Source organism: Sminthopsis crassicaudata, chromosome 6, assembly GCF_048593235.1.
Source record: "Sminthopsis crassicaudata isolate SCR6 chromosome 6, ASM4859323v1, whole genome shotgun sequence".
Taxonomy (NCBI): domain Eukaryota; kingdom Metazoa; phylum Chordata; class Mammalia; order Dasyuromorphia; family Dasyuridae; genus Sminthopsis; species Sminthopsis crassicaudata.
The window spans coordinates 187,377,887-187,398,432 of NC_133622.1; the positions used below are offsets into that span (position 1 = coordinate 187,377,887).

The 20,546-nt window shown below is 32.3% G+C and overlaps 1 protein-coding gene across 16 annotated transcripts in view; it reads right to left on the minus strand.

Moving 5' to 3' along the window:
* Positions 1-20,546, minus strand: part of ADD1 (adducin 1) — a 99,971-nt gene that overhangs the window by 47,453 nt on the left and 31,972 nt on the right. For 15 of the 16 annotated variants that reach the window (XM_074272409.1, XM_074272406.1, XM_074272407.1 and 12 more), the window contains exons 2-3: positions 6,971-7,184; positions 1,824-1,986 (exon numbers count right to left, since the gene is read on the minus strand). In XM_074272409.1, coding sequence (XP_074128510.1) covers positions 1,824-1,986; positions 6,971-7,165 — 358 coding nt within the window. In that variant the 5' untranslated portion in view covers positions 7,166-7,184. Of the gene's footprint in view, positions 1-1,823; positions 1,987-6,970; positions 7,185-15,622; positions 15,643-20,546 lie in introns of those variants that run through there. The other variant, XM_074272402.1, reaches the window with a different exon arrangement.

Genomic DNA, 20,546 nt, shown 5'->3' on the forward strand with positions numbered 1-20,546 from the left:
AAAAACCCTTCTTGCTGTAAACTCTATTTACATGCCATAATTCATTGAAATTCATTAAGAATTATATTAAGCTATACCTATTTTGAAAACTATGAGATGCCATTTGGCTTTAAGAAGATGGATTGAATCAGACATTAAAATAAACAATAAACTTATCGTGTAATATTATATCAACTCTTTCAAAAGTGATCATGGAACACTAAAACACAAAAATGTGAAGAAATTCAGATGAAACAGATATAAGAAACTACCCATTATTCATTTGAGTCTGCCCCATAAGATCAGACAAGAACTAGATGTATCATGGGAAGGGTCAGTTAATTCTAAAAAAAAAATACTCTGAAATACATGCTACTATTTCACACACCAATCATGCCTAAATAATTAATGTTTTCCTGTCTCCATCTACCATTTTTCCTCTGGCACTGCTCCATTTTGACTGGGTTATAGAGGATAGGGAGAAAATGAATAAATTTTAAATTATTTGGCTGAGTACAAGTGTGTTAGTTAACCTGACATAATTTGGCAAGCAAACTTTTTATGGATTTCTTTTAATTAATTTATCTTATTTTTATTTATTAATTTTTGTAAAGGGCTTACACTCTTAAAAGGTGTGCTTGAATCAGACAACTGAGCACTTAAGGCTAATTACCTATTGGACAATGATTCTATTAGAATATGTTTGGAAAAATGGCCCTTCTCATTGTTCCACGAGGCTCGATGTTTGGTGTACATCATAGGAAGGATTAGGGGGTGGTGTGAGAGGAGCCAGATTCACTTTTCAGCAGGACAAAGAAGAGAAAGGTTAGTGGAGAGCCTGTGGTAGTTTGTTTGTCTCCATTTCTCCCCCTAAAGACTAAGGACTTTTACTTATCCCGACTCCGGCTGTTCTTGAGGCCTCCAGAGAGCTAGCCCAGACTTTACATTTTATTATTGATTAAATTAATAATGCTTTTGAAAATCCATAAATTACATGCTAAAAAGCAAACATTTCCTTGGCAAATAGATTTTCCAATTTTCTTATAAAAATGGAGGCCTTTTAAAATATATTGAAGAATTTATTTCAACATATTTAACGAAATTGATTCCACAAAAGATGAAATGTTGGAACTCAAGATTTATTGCCACTTCAGTTCTAGTGCTGATTATTATTATTGTTAAATCAAATCCAATCCAATTTGATTTAGGATGAGAGGGGGAAAAACCAACAATGTTATAGTCAGATTTCATGACACTGAGGTGAGATTTAATTAGAAAGTATTTCTGACATTTTGTTGATCAGGTCAATGTTATATGTTCCACAATTATATTTTACTAAAAACAAAATAAAACAAAACAGACTTATTATGAATTTTTGGCTTGGGACAAAAAAATTAAGTCTTAAGGGTAAGAAAAATAAAGTTCAATGATGGGCACATTCCTCTTTGTAGCTATGTGACTTTCAATTCACTTTATCTCTCTAGGGTTGACTCCTCATTTATAAAAATATAGAGTTAATTAGAAGTGATAACTTTTATGGTCTCTCTTTTGGTTCTCAAATTTTATAACCCTAAGTTACCTTGCTGATATCTTATAATATATGTTAAAGAGAGTAGATAGGAGTTCTACTTACATTTCTTTTCATTTCACATGAGAAATTCATAAGTTGATGAATATGTACTACATAGTGCCAAGCACCATGCAGCATACTGGGGATACAAAGATAAAAATGAAATAGTTCTTCTTCTCAAGGAATTTACATTCTGTCAGAAAAAGCTTTTGGAAATTGTACAAAATTTATACAAACTATATAAAATTTATGTAAAAAATAGCCATCTACTCACTCATGTTCAATGCAGCCATCCCTCCTTGAGGTGCTGCTGGATAAACATTAGGTACATTTGTGGTCATGAAATCTGCAATCTGTTGTAATGCCAATAGGCCTGTGGGATTCTTCCCTTTCTTAAACTGTTCCTGGATCATCGATTCCAATTCTTCACAAAAAGCCTAAAAAAAAGCAGCCAAAGAATATTTTAATAGTTAAAAGTTGAAGGACAAAGATTATTTTAAGTTTAATGATAGTTAATGCAAATTTTCTATTTGTATTATTAAAAAAGATCTTTTCCTCACCCACCCAAAGTATATTTCCATCATTTCTCTTTTCCCCCTATACAGAAATAAGTAATTTCTTACCGTTTGATTAATTGGCCTTGCAAAAGAATAATATGGCGTAGTTTAGTGGTCTTCAAAGCGGAGACTATTTGACCAGAAGGAACATATGATCAACCAGTGAAGGTGTGTGTGCATCCCACCTTTAATATAATACATGCTTGGGGGCAGCTAGGTGGCGCAGTGGATAGAGCACCAGCCTTGAATTCAGGAGGACCGGAGTTCAAATCTGATCTTAGACACTTAACACTTCCTAGCTGTGGGACCCTGGGCAAGTTACTTAACCCCAGCTTGGGGGGGGGAGGGGGGGAGATATATATAATACATGCTTGTCAGTGAGGATTATCTCCAACATAGCTGCCCCCGTGCAATTCCCTCAGTTACTCTACAACTCTAACCCTCTCTAAGAGCTGTTCAAAACTTCAGCAAGATCTCCAACTCCTCACTAGCCCCACCCCAAATATATCTTATCAATTGCCAAATCTAATTCATTCTGCTTCTGCATTATCTAATCTGTTCCCTTTTCTCTTCTAACATAGTTACCACCTCAACAGCTTCTCAATCATTGTCCCTGCCCCTAGTATCTCTTCTCTCCAAACCTATCTTCCAGAGAACTGCCAAAGTAGTATTCCTAAAGCCCAAGTATGACCATATCTCTTCCCTATTCAATAAATTCCAGTGGCTCTCTACTTACTCAAGGTCAAAACAGTTAATTCATCTTTAGCTTAACATTTTAAAATGTTACTCTATATGTTTTATAATATAATAGTTATTAGTATAGTAGAACTTAAACCTTATAAAAAAGTGAATATATACATTGGGAGTGTAGACTCAAATTTTTTTTAACATACCCTTTTCAAGATGTATTAGAGAAAAGTATCGAGACCATCAGCTTAGATTATGCATGTAGTCAGATGGGCTGTCCATTATGAATTACTCATCAATACATATATCTTAGAAAAATACTTCATCTAGACAATGATATAAGCTCAGAAGTATAATAAAGTAGAATGAGAATATGCTGAATTGCATTTGGACTTTATAAAGACCTTATTCAAGAACATGAATGACCAAAAAAGGAGTTGAGCAGATTTTGTGGCAAAAAGGACAGTTTGGTTGCTATATTGCTAACTAGGCAGTATGAAAAGATCCAGAAGAAGGCACAACTTGCATGGAGGAAGGACTGTTATGGGCCAGAACTCTGAAACAAGGATACTTACAAGATGTTAAGTCAGTGGAATTGATGAGACAATGGTTATCTAGTTTAGCAGGATGATTAATAATTCTCTAAGGTCAGCATGATTGATTTAATCTTACAACAAATAATGGTTTTCTAGTGATATGATGACTGGTTTATACTCACTATAGAGCATATAAGCTAGGAGCCTCAGCCAGATTCATTAAGAAAAGAAAAGACAAAGGACTGGAGGCAAGAGCTTGGAGCCAAGGAAAGAGACATTCATTTTCATTTTCATCAGCACTGTGGTGGCAGGCCTGTCCTCCTGCATTTTCTCTACTGAAGCCAAGTCTCCTTTGAAGGCCTTTAAGAAAGCTAACCAGGCCCCAGGAAAAGAGACAAGACTTTGAAAGAGATAATAAAGGATTTGGGTTTTAATCCCTGGCTACTCTTATGGTGATTACTCTGCTGGAAAGAAGGCTGCCCCCAGACCGCAAGAAAACCAAAACAAGAACATTACAAAGGACATAGACAAGAATCACAGAGGATGAAAGATATGGATAAACTGATATCATAGCTCCAATAAAAGATAAATAATGCTTAATAAACACAATACTACCTAATGTCATTGTCCAAAACAACTATATATAAAATATGTTTGTTTATAAGTACTACAGAGTTAGAATGTGCTTTACATGGTTTCAGACTGATGCTATTTGAAACACTTCCAGTTTCATTCCCTAAGCTAGAAATATGCTATAAACACTAGTTTATACTATATATAGTGAATACTAATTCACTAGGAAAATGCCAGGTGAAAAATGCAATGTGTGAAGCCCTTATTAAGTATAATAAATGTGTCAGTGGTTAATCCATGACAATAATAGCATTGTCAACCAAGAGCTTCTTAAAAAGCATTCATATAATGAATCATGGTGAACAATGCTAAAGAAAATAGATTTTATTCTGTAGTAGAGAGTAAGTGGGAGGAAGGTTGAGAGTAACTTAGTCAAACTGAATTAAATAAAAGGGGCATAATAATATTTGTTCATTTGGCCCATCTTAATAGATTATCTCATATGTTAAAGCTACAGTCATAACAGATATATAGTAGGAGAAAGTGATGCTTGAACTAAAACTAATTATACTAAGAGACAGAAGTTAAAAATAAGTGCATAAGGGGATAACCAGTACTAAGGTCTAAAGATGGCAGATGGAGGAATGTGTATGAAGTAGTATGGCTAAACCGTGGAGTGGGTGAAGGAAAGTAATGTGTAATGAGGAAAGAAATGTATACTAAAAAGTATAATATATAAAGAGGAGTAAGGTAAGGCTTTAATTAAAATTAGATTCTAAAGATAATAAGAAAGCCAATGGAGTTTATTAAATAAGAGAGTGACTTGGTCTTATCTACATTTTAGGAAAATCACTTTGGCAACTGTGTGAAGAATGAATTAGAATGAGGAAAGAATTTTTTTTTTTTGGGGGGGGGGGGGTGCAACTCAAAGAGTTAATTTAAAAAGTTATTGCAATAGTCCAGAACTACAGCATATTAGGAAAACTGCAAGTAATTTACCTAGACAAAACCAGCATAGAATTTTTAAAATGTTTGCTATCACTCATTTTTTTTTTTTGAGTTTTGTCAAAATTAGGCACTATAAGAGTAAAAAATTCCCTTTCCTAGGGCTCAGCAAAGCTGTATCATTATCTTAGAGATCATGGTCATGGCAATAAGGGAAATTTTGAAAAAAATGTCAGATTTGGGGGAATAACAATGAGTTCTGTTTTAAACATGTTGAGCTTGAGATGACTACAATATGTACACTTTAAAAATGGCCAGTGAGCATTTTGTAATTTGGGATTTGAGTTTAGGAGAAGTCAAGAAATGTGAGAACTGAGAAAAGGCCTTTGGATTTGGTAATTAAGAATATGTTGATAACTTGGTTGAGATCATTCTCAACTGAGTGATAAGGACAGAAACCAGACTATAAATGACTAAGAAATGAAAGAAAAGAAAAGAAGCAGATGCAATGATTGTAGAAAGCTTTTTCCAGACAGTTATTATTTATTTCTAAAGTCTTTGACCCCCCAAGAATAAGAATCTCATGCTAATGAGAAGATAGGAAATCTGAGAATCTAGAATTTGAAGGAGTTTAACAAGGGAGGTTTGTTTTTGCTTTTACGGTGAAGATTTTAATGATATTTATAAAAAAAAGTATTATTAAAGTACCCTAAATAAGCATTTTAAACAAGTCAGAAGCCAATGAGAAACAAAATCTAAAGCATTCATCAGGGATGCCAGCAAAGCATTCAGCAGAACAGAATCCTGAAGAAACCAGTAGAAAAGTATCTACCACAGCAGTAGTAGTGTAAGACTGATAACAGCATTCTGTGAAAACTACACAACTAGTGGGGAGCATGTTGGGCTCAGAGAAATATCAAACTAATGCCAGAAGAAGCAGTGAGATGTCACTAGAAGACAAAGTAGTCAACCAGGTAACCAGCATGTATTAAGCACCTACCATGTACCAGCAAAAAACTGGCTTACAGTCTAATAGAAGAGACAAGATGCAAACAATTATGTACAAATGAGATGTCAATAGGATAAATTTGGAGGAAGCCTTAGAGGGAAAACATTAAGATTTGGGAAAGGCTTCTTGCAGAAAATGGGACTTCAGCTCAGACTTGAAGAAAATCAGCAAAACTAGGGGATGGAGAAGAAGAGGAAGAGAATTCTAGACATAAGAGGAAAGCCACAAAATCATTTAGAAGAATCAACATGGGGTGTTATATGTGAGGAAGAGCACAGAGACTAGTATTACTAGATCTCACAGTGCAAGAAAAGAAATATATAAAAAGACTGAACATATAGGAAGGTGCCCTGCAGTGTCAAAGACAGAAGTCTCCTTTCTACGTCTGTGCTTTAATCATGTGTCCTCTTCTTTCTCTCCACATGTATCCTTTATTTGTTCCACTCTTATCACTATAGGTATTTATGGGAATGGAGAGGAGAGAGTACTTTTTTACTATGACAAATTCAATAAGTGTTTTTTCTTTGAATTAACTTTGTCCTTTGAATCACTATCAAAGGTAAGCAAAATAATAAGAACCTGTGAATGATAGTTTTATGGATGAAGATCCAAAAAGTACCTTGAAACTGGAGAACCCCTCTGTTGGAGAACATTCCTCTAAGATATAGTGTCCCCCCTCACTTCTGTCCCCCATTCTTGAATATACAACTACATGGCCATAAACCTATATAGGAAATTTCAAGCTTAGATGGGGATGCTTAGATAGCATATATTGCATATCTATGTATCTCACACACCTATACATATCTCCATATGTGCATATTTATCTTCATATATGTACAATGTGATACTTTTTTCTGGCTAGTTAAATATTTCACTAGCCAGAAAAAAGTATCACATTGTACATATATGCATATGATAAATTACACATGTGATCAGTCACAATAGCCCTCATTTATTCCTTCTCCTTGAGATGAAACAAGTCCCTTGAAGAATTTGGAGCTAATATAAATTAGGAACCATATATTACAGAAAACAGTAAATGACTAAGAAATGTTAAACTATTTTTAAGAAGCAGCAAGATTTAATTAAGGAAAAAAGATTGTTCACTTACTGGACTTTGCAGAATCATGGAAACCCTCTTCTTTTGCTCCATCATGTTGAAATCCTGACGAAGATCTGGTGCCATATTCCTCTCTCTCAAATATTCTGGATTGTTCTCATCTACTCTATCAAAATATCTCTCCTTATGAGGGGCTGTGGTTGGAGGTGGTGAAGTAACCACCGTCGCACCTGTATCACCATTCATAGCACAATTTTAAAATTCCCTGTGGAGAACAAAAATAAAAAGGATTATTTTTAATTAACACCCAATAATGTCACCAAAGATATTATCATATTTTTTCAATTCAGCAATCTCACATTAAGTAAAGTAATAAGAATTATCTCTATACTCCAATTACTGGAGTAGTTAGATCAGTGGATCAGTGCCATGAAGACCTACAACATTTTCTAGAAACAGTATCAAAAAATGTTACATTCAAAAAGATTGGAATACTAATGTAGAAAATCAAAAGGTAATTGGAATAATTGGCAAGTTCAGTCTTAAGAGTACAAAATGATATAGGGCAGAAACTAATACAATTTTGTTAAGATAACTAGCTGGTCATAACACTCTTTTTCAACAACCCAAAAGGAGACAGTACACATGGACATTATTGATTGGTCAATATTGAAATCAGATGAGTTATATGCTTTGCAGCCAAAAGTGGAAAAACTTTATACAGAAAGTTAAAACAAAACCTGGAGCTAACTGGAGCTCAGAACAATAGCTTCTTATTGAAAAATTCAGATTTAAATTGACAAAAGTAAGGAAAACTATCAGACTATATAGATATGAGCTAAATAATATCCCTTGGGAATATGAAGTGGAGGTGACAAATAAAATTAAGGGATTAGACCTGGTAAAAATGTACATTAAAAAAACTGCTATTGAAGTTTTGAACTCATCTAACAATTGTGGAGAATAATTTGGAATCATGCCCCCAAAACTATTAAACTTCTCACAGCCTTTGATCCAGAATTATTGTTACTATATCAATATTCAAATAGATCAGAGAAAAAAAGGATCTACATGTACATTTATAGTAGCTTTTTGTGATGGCAAAGAATGGGAAATAAAAGGAATACTCATCAACTGGAGAATGGCTGAATAAGCTATGGTATTTTAATTTGATGGAATATTATTGTGCTGTAAGAAATGATGAAGATGTTTCAGAAAAGCCTAGGAAGACTTATGTGAAAAAAAGTCAAATGAGCAGAATTAGGAGAGCAATTCACATAGTAGCCACAATTGTAAAAATAATCACCTGGATTTAGTAAATCTGATCAACATATTGCCCCACTAAAATTCCAAAGAATTCATGATGAAAAATACTATCCACCTCCAGAGAAAGAACTGATGGACTTCAGAGTGCAAACTGAAGCTTACTTTTTTCTATTTCTTTTTCTTGTCCTATCCCACTTGCCCTAATTATTCTTATTACCAATTCATATTTAGGGGGTTAAGAGAATTTGGAACTGAAAATAAAATTGAATTAAAAAAAAAAAACAAATGATTTTTAAAAATACTTTTGGAATATCTTTATTTTCTCTCTCTTATCTAAAAAACAACACAAAAATAAAATCCAATTAAATAGGCTAATAATAATTTCAACAAATTAGAGTAATGTATCTGAGATAATTGGCAAGGGTTCTCTATAAGAACATTAATTTACACACACTTTCAAAGACCATTTCTCTCCAAAAACATTTCCTTTTACAATTTAACCTATAACTTCTGGAATTGATCAAAAGTAGAAGAAGAATGGCACAGAGATTAAGACAGTGACAACTTGTTGCCAATAATTCTCCATTATTCTAAAAAGTCCTTCAATTTGAAATTTTTACTTTAAAGAATTTGAGCATTTCCAAAACTCAATGCCAGGTGCTGGGGATTCAGAGATAAAAACAAAATGTTACATGCTCTCAATGAATTTACATTCTATTGAGAAGAAACAATATACACAAGAAAACAAATACAAAATATATAAAATAATTCCAGGAGTAGAGAATGCAAGGCAAATGTAAGTGTATGTGTGTTGGGGGAAGGAAGAAAATGGGTACAGAAAGATATAAAAGACAGAACTCATACAGAACTTATGTATTGTAACAAAATTCAATATAAGCATCTTCCAATATTTTTTCAGCTCCTCACCTCACTCCCTGCCCTCCATGAAATCTAATCCTACTTTATAGGTATCCAAGGTTCCAAAAAGGGAAGGCCAACTGGCAAACAAGTATTAGAATTACAGTTGGTTTGTTTTGTTTTGTTTTGTTTTTTGTTTAAGGTGAAAAAACCATCAGAAAATGATGTTACACATTTACTGTAGCATTATAAAACAAAACAAATGAAAGATTTAAGAACCTTGGTTAATCTACTGTGACTTCAAAGGGATAACAATGAAACCTGCTATCCACTACCTGGCAAAGAAAGAAGGTACTCAGGTTTGAGATAGACACATTTTTGGTCAAGGCCAATGTGATAATTTATCTTCCTTATCTGTGTTTCTTTCTTTCTTCCTTACTCTCTTTCTTTCTGCTTATTTATTTATTTAATATTTTCCCCAGTTACATTCAAAACAATTTTATTTGGCTTTTTAAAAATACTTTTAAGTTCCAGATTCTCTCCCTTATCCCCTGCCCTAACTCCTATTCAGAAATCACATGTGAAATTAGACAATACATTTCCATAAAAGTCATGAAACAAAACACAGATCAGATCTTTCACCCTAATTTTTAAAAAACCCTCAAGAAAAATAAAATTAAAAAGAAAGAGAGAGTATGATTCAATCTGTATTTAGACATAATCAGTTTCTCCTCTGGGGATGGATAGGATTTTTCATCATAAGTCCTTCAGAGTACTTGTGGATCATTGTATTGCTGAGAATAAGCAAAATCATCTACATCTGGTCATCCCAGAGCATTGCTATTACTTCTTATGTAGTATATTTCACTTTGCTTCAGTTCATGGAGTAATTTCCAGTTTTTTTCCCCCCCAAAAGCATTCTGCTTATCACTTCCCATAGAACAACAATAGTCCATGACAGTCATACACCATAATTTATTCAGCCATTCCCCAATTGATGGGCATCCCCTCAATTCCCAATTCTTTGCCCTGAGAAGAAAACTGCTATAAACATTTTTGTATATACAGATCCTTTGGGAATTACAATTACTAACTTACTAAACAATTACTATAAAGTAACTATGGAATTATAGTAGAAAGAGCTCTGTCTTGGAATCAGACGACCCAGGTTCAAATTCTAACTCTGCCTCTTAGGAAATTGGGCTACTTTAGGCAAATCACAATCTCTCAGGTCCTACGTTTCCTCAACTGTAAAATGAAGCTGTTAAAATATATGTCTAATAAGATCCCTTCCAACTCTTTAACATTTTGTGATTCTATGAACTTTTTTTTAATAGCTTTTTATTTACAAGATATATACATGGGTAATTTTTCAGCATTGACAATTGCAAAACTTTTTGTTCCAACTTTTCCCCTCCTTCCCCCCACCCCTTCCCCCAGATGGCAGGTTGACCAATACATGTTAATAAATATGTTAAAGTATAAGTTAAATACAATATATGTATACATGTCGAAACATTTATTTTGCTGTACAAAAAGATTTGGACTTTAAAATACTGTACAATTAGCCTGTGAAGGAAATCAAAAATGCAGGCAGACAAAAATAGAGGGGTTGGGAATTCTATGTAGTGGTTCATAGTCATCTCCCAGAGTTCTTTCACTGGGTGTAGCTGGTTCAATTTATTACTGCTTTATTGGTGGCCACGTCCATCAGAATACATCCTCGTATAATGTTGTTGAAGTGCATAATGATCTTCTGGTCCTGCTCATTTCACTCAGCATTAGTTCATGTAAGTCTCTCCAGGCCTTTCTGAAATCATCCTGCTGGTCATTTCTTACAGAACATAATATTCCATAATATTCATATACCACAATTTATTCAGCCATTCTCCAATTGATGGGCATCCACTCAGTTTCCAGTTTCTGGCCACTACAAAGAAGGCTGCCACAAACATTCTTGCACATACAGGTCCTTTTCCCTTCTTTAAAATCTCTTTAGGATATAAGCCCAGTAATAACACTGCTGAATCAAAGAGTATGCACAGTTGGATAACTTTTTGGATGCTATGAACTCTTAACATTTTGTGATGCTATGAACAATGTCCAACTATGATTCAATGAACTATTGGAAAAGATACTGAACTTAAAAGTCAGAGGAAGTAGGTTTGTTTGAATTCAGCTCTGCTATTAAGTAATTATAGGATCTAGACAAATTACTTCCCCTTCCTGGGACTCAATTTCTTTAACTAAAATGTAGGATTGTACTTAGATGATTGTGAATATTTCTCTTTACATCTCTACAGCCTATGAATATGACTATTTTCCTTTTAAAACAAGGCCATGTGAAACTTTAGAGGCAGGAATTGATTGCTGCTTGCCAGTTCCAGGGCAGATTACGAACAAAAAGAACCTTTGTAAGACTAACCTAGTCAAGGTAACAAATGGTGATAGCCTTTCTTTTATCACAAATTGCTATGTCAGAAGGGTGAGATAAAGAATGTAGACTACATCTATTGTTCTTTTTTTCCCTCAGAACAGTAGATTTAAAAAATCCAATAAGGAAGTTTGCAAATTTAAATAAGAACTCAAGTATAAATTTACTAAATACATGAATCAAGATAAGCAACAAAATGCTAATGTTGATTCTGAGTTGAATATTGCCCCCTGACAAATAGCTTATTTTGTGGTTTGCTTTGGTTAGCATGGCCTTCAAAAAGAGAAACATTTTGTTGTGAGAACAAATTCTTCTACAAACATTTCTGTAATTATTAGAGAGCAGAAAAATTTTTAAAAAAATCACCTGTAAACATAAATACTTAATGAGGAAATTTGGACATGCTAAAAAAAAAAAAAAAAAAAAAAGAATTTTCCTAAATCCAACAAAACAATGTTGGCTCTTGTGAGATCTTAAGAGTCAGGCTTTTCTTGTACATGTATACAGGACAAACAACTCTTGAGTATATAGCTTTAGTTTTTCTGAAGAGATAACTAAAGACTAACATAGATAATCAGGACAAATTTGTGAACATATTTTTGACTGAAAAATAGTTTACTTCAAATTAGTTTCAGTCCATGCATTCTTTTTTATTTTTATTTTTTACTATAATACTAATCAGTCTTTTTGGCTTGGTCAGGAATAGTAACAACTCACATTTTTATAGTGCTTTAAACTTTACAAAATATTTCCCCATCAAAAACCCTATATAACAAGTAACACTAATATTAATTACTTTTCCCATTTTACAGATGAGGAAACTAATTAACTTGTCTAAAGTCACAAATAGAAATGACAAGGCTGGGACTTAATCCCAAACACTTTTGAGTCAAAATCTATATAGTAGGATATGTGCTCCTAAACTGATAGGATAAAAATTGTCACTAAAATGGTATTGGTGTTCTAGGATCTATTTCATGGTAGTGATATATAAATAAATTAGGGAAGAAGAGTATTAAAACATACTAATTTTTTGCTTCTCAAAAATAACCAGGTCAATTAATTCTATAGTTTTATAAAGCAAGTTCTTGATACTGACACCTTTTGATACCTGTCTTAAAAATACTTCAAGAGCTCTTCTGTAAGAAGACAAAGATGTTCTATATGATTTTTAAAGAACAGAACTAGTATTAGTTAAGTGTTCACCACAGAGAAGCAGGATTCCCTTCACACAAAGAAAAGCTTTCTAACAATCATACATGTCCAAAAGTGATACCTTGGAAGAAAAGAGAGAGAGAGAGAGTGTGTGTGTGTGTGTATATATAAAAAAATAGTTTTGTTTTTTTTTTTTTAATCACTGAGGACCTTTAGATAAGTGCTGGAAATTCACTTCTTAGAAATGTAGGAGAGGGAATTCATGTTCCAAGTAAGTGCTGATCCAGTCTACAATGCTAAAATTTGATTCTGAAACTTAATACAAAAAGGTTGCTGTTAAGGAGTAACTATGCTGTCTCAATTTGTAAGTAAATTAAATCCTCTAGGTACAATATCTGTTTACCCAAAGTTCCAGAAAACCTTACATTTTTTAAGATTTCTCACATGGTACTTGCAGAACTACATGGAAGAAAATCAACCAAGTGGATAAAATATACAATGTGTATAGACAATGAAACAAAATTTTCTTGTGTAAATAAATGAAGCAAAACAAGAAAAAGTTGCTTTGTGTCATAACTTGGGATGGCTATTATTGGTAACTGTGATCACTTAAAATCAATCCCCAGAAAAAAAAAATTTGTAATTTTTTTAGAAATAGAACCAAAAAAAAAAAGTGAACTCTTTCATGTTACTCATGACAGGAAACATTTAATAAATAGAAGCAAAATGAGAGACATGCATAGAATTAGCCACATCACAGGTGACTTCTCAAAAATCCTTCAAGGGCTCCCCATTTGTCTCCTAAATAAAGTTTAAACTCTTTGCTTAATTTAAAACATTTAACAGTCTTGTATCATCTTATTCCTCCAAACTTCCAGTATGATGCTCTTTTCTATATATATTCTACACTCTTGTTACATTGGAATACTCATCATTTTCCTCACAAATGCCTTTGTTGATACTATCCCCAAATGCTTGGAAAAGCCTTCATTCTTTATCCTAGTCTCTATCCTTTTAAATTTCACTCAAACTTAATTTTCTTCAGCAAAACTTCCTGGATCCCCATTCAATAATTTTTCCTTCCTTCCTTCCCTTTTTTTTTTTTTTTTTTTTTTTTTTGCTGAGGCAATTGGGGTTAAGTGACTTGTCCAGGCCACACAGCTAGGAAGTGTTAAATGTCTGAGGTCAGATTTGAACTCAGGTCCTCTTGACTTTGGTGGTGCTCTATCTATTGCACTCTTTAACTGCCCCCTCAATAAATATTTTGAACTCCTTATACCACAAAGTTCTTTTCTTTGCACTCAAACATTATTTTGTATTATAATTATTTATATCTATGCATATACATTTCCCTACTGGCCAATAAGCTCTATGAAAGAAAATTTAATATCTTAAGGTGAATATCTTAATTTCTCTTAGACTTTACCACTTATTGTACTATTTATAAAATAGGGGATTAGTTGTTGAATTGGATTAAATCTTTAAGGTTTTTCCAATTTTTCTAAAGTCTACATCTTTGTACATCCAAAGTTGGAAAGACTGGGAATTCAAGTAAAGGTGTAGTAAGTATCATGATTGTGACCCTCAGACATCAAATTGCATGCCAAAAAAGGCCAGGACCTTGAATATAATGTCTAAAGCAAAACTAAGAACATATCTTCTGCATATACTTATTCTTCCCTGTCTTGTACGATAACTACTAAGCTGGCACTATGTATTAATTCAGTATAGTCCCTGGAAACTCCATTCTAAACCTCCTGCTGTACATCATTTATATATTATCATACGACCCTGGAAGGTGGAGATCTAATAAACTGAAACTTTCACCTCCATCTTCCTCAGTCATAGACTAGAATCACAATCATTATTTCTCTTCCTTTGCTTTATGAAACAAGTTTAATTCTCAATACCTTTTCTTATTTGTTCTCCTTTTTCATTGTGCCTCCTGAAACCTCCAATCAGTCATTAACAAATTTATTTCACCTTTGATCTCTTCTTTAAAGCCTCTTTCCATCATCTTCTTTTGTTTTTTCTTAGGAAAAAAACTACCATATAACTAACCAGTCTTCTACATTGTTATTTACTGTCCCTTAACAAATTTAGGCCAAGAAGAAAAACTGGTATTCTCGGTGTCTTCCCTATATCACCATCACTCAGAAACCACTCCTCTTTTGAGGTTCATTCTATCGGGTTATGTCATTCAGTTTAGAACTTTGTTTCTGTGAATGACCAGTCACCCAGGTCACTCTCCTCTCTTTTTTTCAACTTAAATATCAAGGTTATTGCAAAAATATATAACTCCTTATATGAAATGGAAAAAGAAGCCAACTCACTGAAAAGCAGAATTTATGAAATAGGAAGAAAAAAAAAAACAATGAACAACTCATTTAAAAGTTCAATTGATCAAATGAAAGAGATTTTAAAATGTTAGCTGAAGAAAATAATTCATTAAAAATTAGAATTGAAAAAATGGAAGTGAATGACTCAATGAGACATCAAGAATCAGTCAAACAAAACATGGAAAAAAATAGAAGAAAATGTAAAATACCTCATTGGAAAAACAACTGACTTTGAAAACAGATCTAGGAGACATAAGCTAAAAATTATTGGACTTTCTGAAAACCATGATTAAAAAAACACCCAGACAACATCTTTCAGGAAATCATAAAGGAAAACTGCCCTATAGATTTCCCAATTAACACAAGAGGAAATAAATTACTTAAACAGTCCCATTTAAAAAAAAAATTATTATAGCTTTTTATTTACAAAACATATACATGGGTAATTTTTCAACACTGACCCTTGCAAAACCTGTTCCAAAATTTCCCCTCCTTCCCCCCCACCCCTTCCCCTAGATGGCAGGTAGTCCAATACATCTCAAATATGTTGGCTTTAGCATATATTTTAACATATTTAACATTACTCCCTGCAAAACGCTGTGTTCCAATTTCTCCTCCTTCTCCCATCCTCTCCCCCAAGTAATCTAATACCTGTTAAACATGGTAGAGGCATATGTTAAATCCAATATATGCATACATATTTATACAGTTATCTTGCTGCACAGGAAAAATAGGATCTAGAAAGAAAAAAAAAAACAAAAAACTGAGAAGGAAAGTAAAAATGCAAGCAAAAAAAACCCAAAGAGTGAAAATGCAATGTTGTGTCCACACTCAGTTACCAGAGTCCTCTCTCTGGGTGTAGATGGCTCTCTTCATTACTGAAAATTGGAACTGGTTTGAATCATCTTATTGTTGAAGAGAGCCATGTCCATCAGAACTGATTATTGTATAGTTGACTTGTTGCTGTGTATAATCATCTGATTCTGCTCATTTCATTTAGCATCAATTCATCTAAGTCTCTCTAGGTCTCTCTGAAATCATCCTTTTGGTCATTTCTAACAATGATATTCCATAAGATACCATAACTTATTCAGTCATTCTCCAATTGATGGGCATACATTCAGTAGACTTGCTAGGTTTTTGTTAGTTTGATTATAGATATAATCAATTATGCCAATAGTTTTTTTTTTTTTTTTTTTTTTTTAATATTGAACCAGTCCTCAATTCCTGGTATAAATCCTACTTGCTCATGGTGTATTATTCTGGTAATAAGTTATTGTAATCTTTTTGCTAATATTTTATTTAAGATTTTTGCATCAGTCTATAATTTTCTTTCTCTATTTTGACCCTACTTAGTTTAGATATCACTATCACATCTGTAGCAGATTACAATGTTTCAGTTTCACATTAACTAACAAAAATCATATGATTATCTCAATAGATACAAAAAAGCATTTGGCAAAATCCAACACCCATTCCTATTAAAAACACTAGAGATTATTGAAATAAATGGAGTTTTTCTTAAAATGATCAGTAGTATCTATTTAAAGCCACCAGCAAGCATTGTATATAATGGGGATAAACTTGAACATAAGATCAGGGGTGAAACAACACTGACCACTATTACTGTTACTATTCCATATTGTATTAGAAACATTAGCATTAGCAATAAGAGAAAAAAAAGAATTAAAGAAGTTAATGAGGAAACCACATTATCATTCTTTGTAGATGATATGCTGGCATACTTGGGAAATCATAGAGAATCCACTGAAAAGTTACTAGAAACAATTAAAAACTTTACCAGCTGCAGGACATAAAATAAAGCCACATAAATCACCAGCATTTTAAAATGTTACCAACAAAATCCAGCAGCAAGATATACAAAGAGAAATTCCATTTAAAATAACTGTAGATAATATAAAATATTTGGAAGTCTACCTGTCAAGGCAAAATCAGGAACTATATGAATATAATTACAAAACACTTTCCACACGAATAAAGTCAGATTTAATCAACTGGAAAAATATCAAGTGTTTATAGGTAGGCCAAGTTAATATAATAAAAATGATGATACTACCTAAATCAATCTACTTATTCAGTGTCACACCATTCAAACTTCGAAGAAATTATTTTACAAAATTAGAAAAATTAATAACAATGTTCATCAAGAAGAATAAAAGGTGAAATATTTCAAGGGAATTAATGAAAAAAGAAAAAAAAAACCTAATGAAAGTAGACCTAAAACTATATCATAAAGTCATGAGAACCATTTGATACTGGCTAAGAAATAGTAGATCTGTGGAACAGTTAAGTTCACAAGACAATAGTCAATGACTAGAATCTAGTCATCTAGTTTGATAAATCCAAAACCCCCAATTCTTGGGATGAGAACTCACTATCTGACAAAAATTGTTAGAACAATTAGGAATTAGTATGGCAGAAACTAGGCATTGGCTTACACCTAAAACCCTATGCCAAGATAAGGTAGAAATGGGTTCATGATTTAAACATAAAGAATAATAAAAATAAAGAGGGCAAATACATAGCAACAACAAACAATAATTCCAAGGAAAAAACTGAATTGCCCATCACTAGAACACCTAAAAGAATTAAAGTGTTAAATGAAATAAAAGTTCTAGAGAAAAGAACTGTAGGGAGAATAAATCACTGAAAAGAAAGAGATGACCTGAAAACTAGAATAGAGATGCGAGATAGCAAAAAAATATTAGAACAATATATTAGGAAAAAAATAAAAGAAAATGTAAGATATTTGAAGTAAAAATAACTGACCCAGAAAGCAAAGTAATTAATTTAAGGCTAATTGGATTCCTTCAAAACCAACTTAAAAAAAAAATTTTTGGACATTCAAAAATCAGGGGGAGAGAGGGAAAAAATTTATTCCCAGAAGGTGAAAGTCATCCTAGGGACCTAAATTTCTACATTTCAAAAAATCACAAGGCAAAATATCCCAGGATCTATTAGAACTAAAGTGCAAAACTGTATGAGAATGTATTCTGATGGAAGTGTATATCATCAACAGAGAGAAGAGCTAATCCAATTCCAATCGATCCATGATGGACAGAATCAGCTACACCCAGAAAAGGAACACTGGGAAATGAATGTAAACTGTTTGCATTTTTTGTTTTTCTTCCCAAGTTATTTTTACCTTCCGAATACAATTCTTCCTTTGCAACAACAACAACAAAATTCGGTTCTGCACATATATATTGTACCTAGGATATACTATAACATATTTAATATGTATGGGAATGACAGCCATCTAGGGGAGGGAGTAGAAGGAAGGAGGGGAAAAATTTGGAACAGAAGGGAGTACAAGGGATAATGTAAAAAAAAAAAAATTACCTATGCATATGTACTGTCAAAAAAAAGTTATAATTATAAAATTAATAAAAAAAGAAAAAAAACTAATTTAATATTTTGAAGAAAATAATTCAAAAAGGAGGATATACTGATCAACAAATTTTTAATGTGGATGAAACGGCCTTATTCTAGAAGAAAGATATCTCTTAGAACTTAACATGTCTAAGAGAGAAAAAAATTCAACTATATTTAAAATGTCTAAGGATTTCCTAATGCTTTTAAAGGGGGAAGCAATTCAGATTTTTAAACTAAAAGCGATGCCATCAATAAGTCTCAAAATTTTCAGGCTGTGAAACATAATCATAGTTCACTTTCAATTTTTTGGCATTCAATTTGAGAAAGCATGGGTGACTAAAATTGTTTTTGAAGACTGGTTTTGAAATTATTTTAGTCTAGCTGCTGAAAAATGTTATAAGGAAAACAACATCTTGTTTAAAGCATTTCTTAAAAATTTTAGATAATGCTCCAGAACATGGAATTACATTTGGTTCATTGTGTAAGATTATGAATGTGTAAATTCACCAAAATGTGAATAAAACTCTATCTACCAGGATATATATGCACATATTAGAAAGAAATATATTTAAGAAAAAATACTTTTCAGTCTGTGCTGCTAAAATATTTAAACAAAAATAATTTTTTTTGTCATTTCATCAGTGTAGACTCATCTTTAGGTACAATATTCACTAATTTTTTAATTTTTAAAAGTTTGCTTTCTATAACTACTTTATTACTTTGCAATAAACTTGATCCAAAAATATATTTGTCTTTTACATTTTATATTAATAAATAGATTAAAATGGTTATTTTAAAAAATGTATATTGAATATTTCCATTGGGCCAGACCAATTATTACAGTTTACATGTAATTTTAACTTTAAATAATTGAAATTCAAATAATATTACCATTTCACAGGATTTTATGTGGGTAGTTGTGGATAGCTTCTTACTGACAGAAAAATTTGAATCCATGTTGGCAAGTCTTACCAAAAAAACAAAGGCAAGAATAATTGGCAATACAATTACACAGACAAAAAGAATTATTTGAAAAACAAACAAACAAACAAAAACAGTAACATTCAAGTAAACATGATCTACATTATAAGCAAAAACATAATGATCTTGAAGGACAGCAGAGATGACAGTATACTAGAAAAACACAGATCAAAAAATCTGGATACCATGATAAGGAAAAAAGAAAAAGAAAAAAAAAAACTGTCCAGAACTTCTGAACACAGAAACAGAGTATACCAATCAAAAGATTATTTCCATTTTTAACAAAATCTTATGCTACAAACTCCAAGACACATAGTGGTTAAATTTAATAATTTTGATGACAAAAATTCTGCAAGCAGCTAGGAAAGAGAAGAAGGAGGGAAGATAATAATCTGCAGTCTATATTTTAGACCAAATTTTAGCAAGTTATAAAAAAATAAATGTTTTCACAATGAATTTAGAAGAGTAAAAAGTCAATAAAAAACAGAAAAATAAGATCAGATACAATACTGAATCCTTTCTTATTATATTTATGAGTAATGTATAGTAATATTACTTTGCATGCAGAAAATATTTGGGTAATATTTAATGATAATTGTGAATTCTACCACACATTTAAAGAACAATTAAGTTATATAAACTATTTGAAAAAATAAGGAATGAAGGACTCCTGCTAAATTCCTTTTATGACACAGACATTGCACTGATATACCTAAACCAGGTAGGTTGAAAACAGAGAAAGAAAATTATAGACCAATCTCCCTAATGAATATTGATGCTAAAATCTTAAATAAAAGATTAGCAAAAAGATTACAGAAAATCATCCCCAGGATAATACACCACGACCAAGTAGGATTTATACCAGGAATGCAAGGCTGGTTCAATATTAGGAAAACTATCCATATAATTGGCCATATTAATAACCAAATTAACAAAAATCATATGATCATCTCAGTAGATGCAGAAAAAGCATTTGATAAAATCCAACATCCATTCCTATTAAAAACACTTGAGAGTATAGGAATAATTGGACTTTTCCTTAAAATATTCAGTAGCATTTATTTAAAACTATCAGTAAGCATTCCCAATAAGATCAGGAGTACAACAATGTTGCCCACTATCACCATTACTATTCAATATTGTATTAGATATGCTATATTCTGCAATAAGAGTTGAGAGATTAAAGGAATTAGAGTAG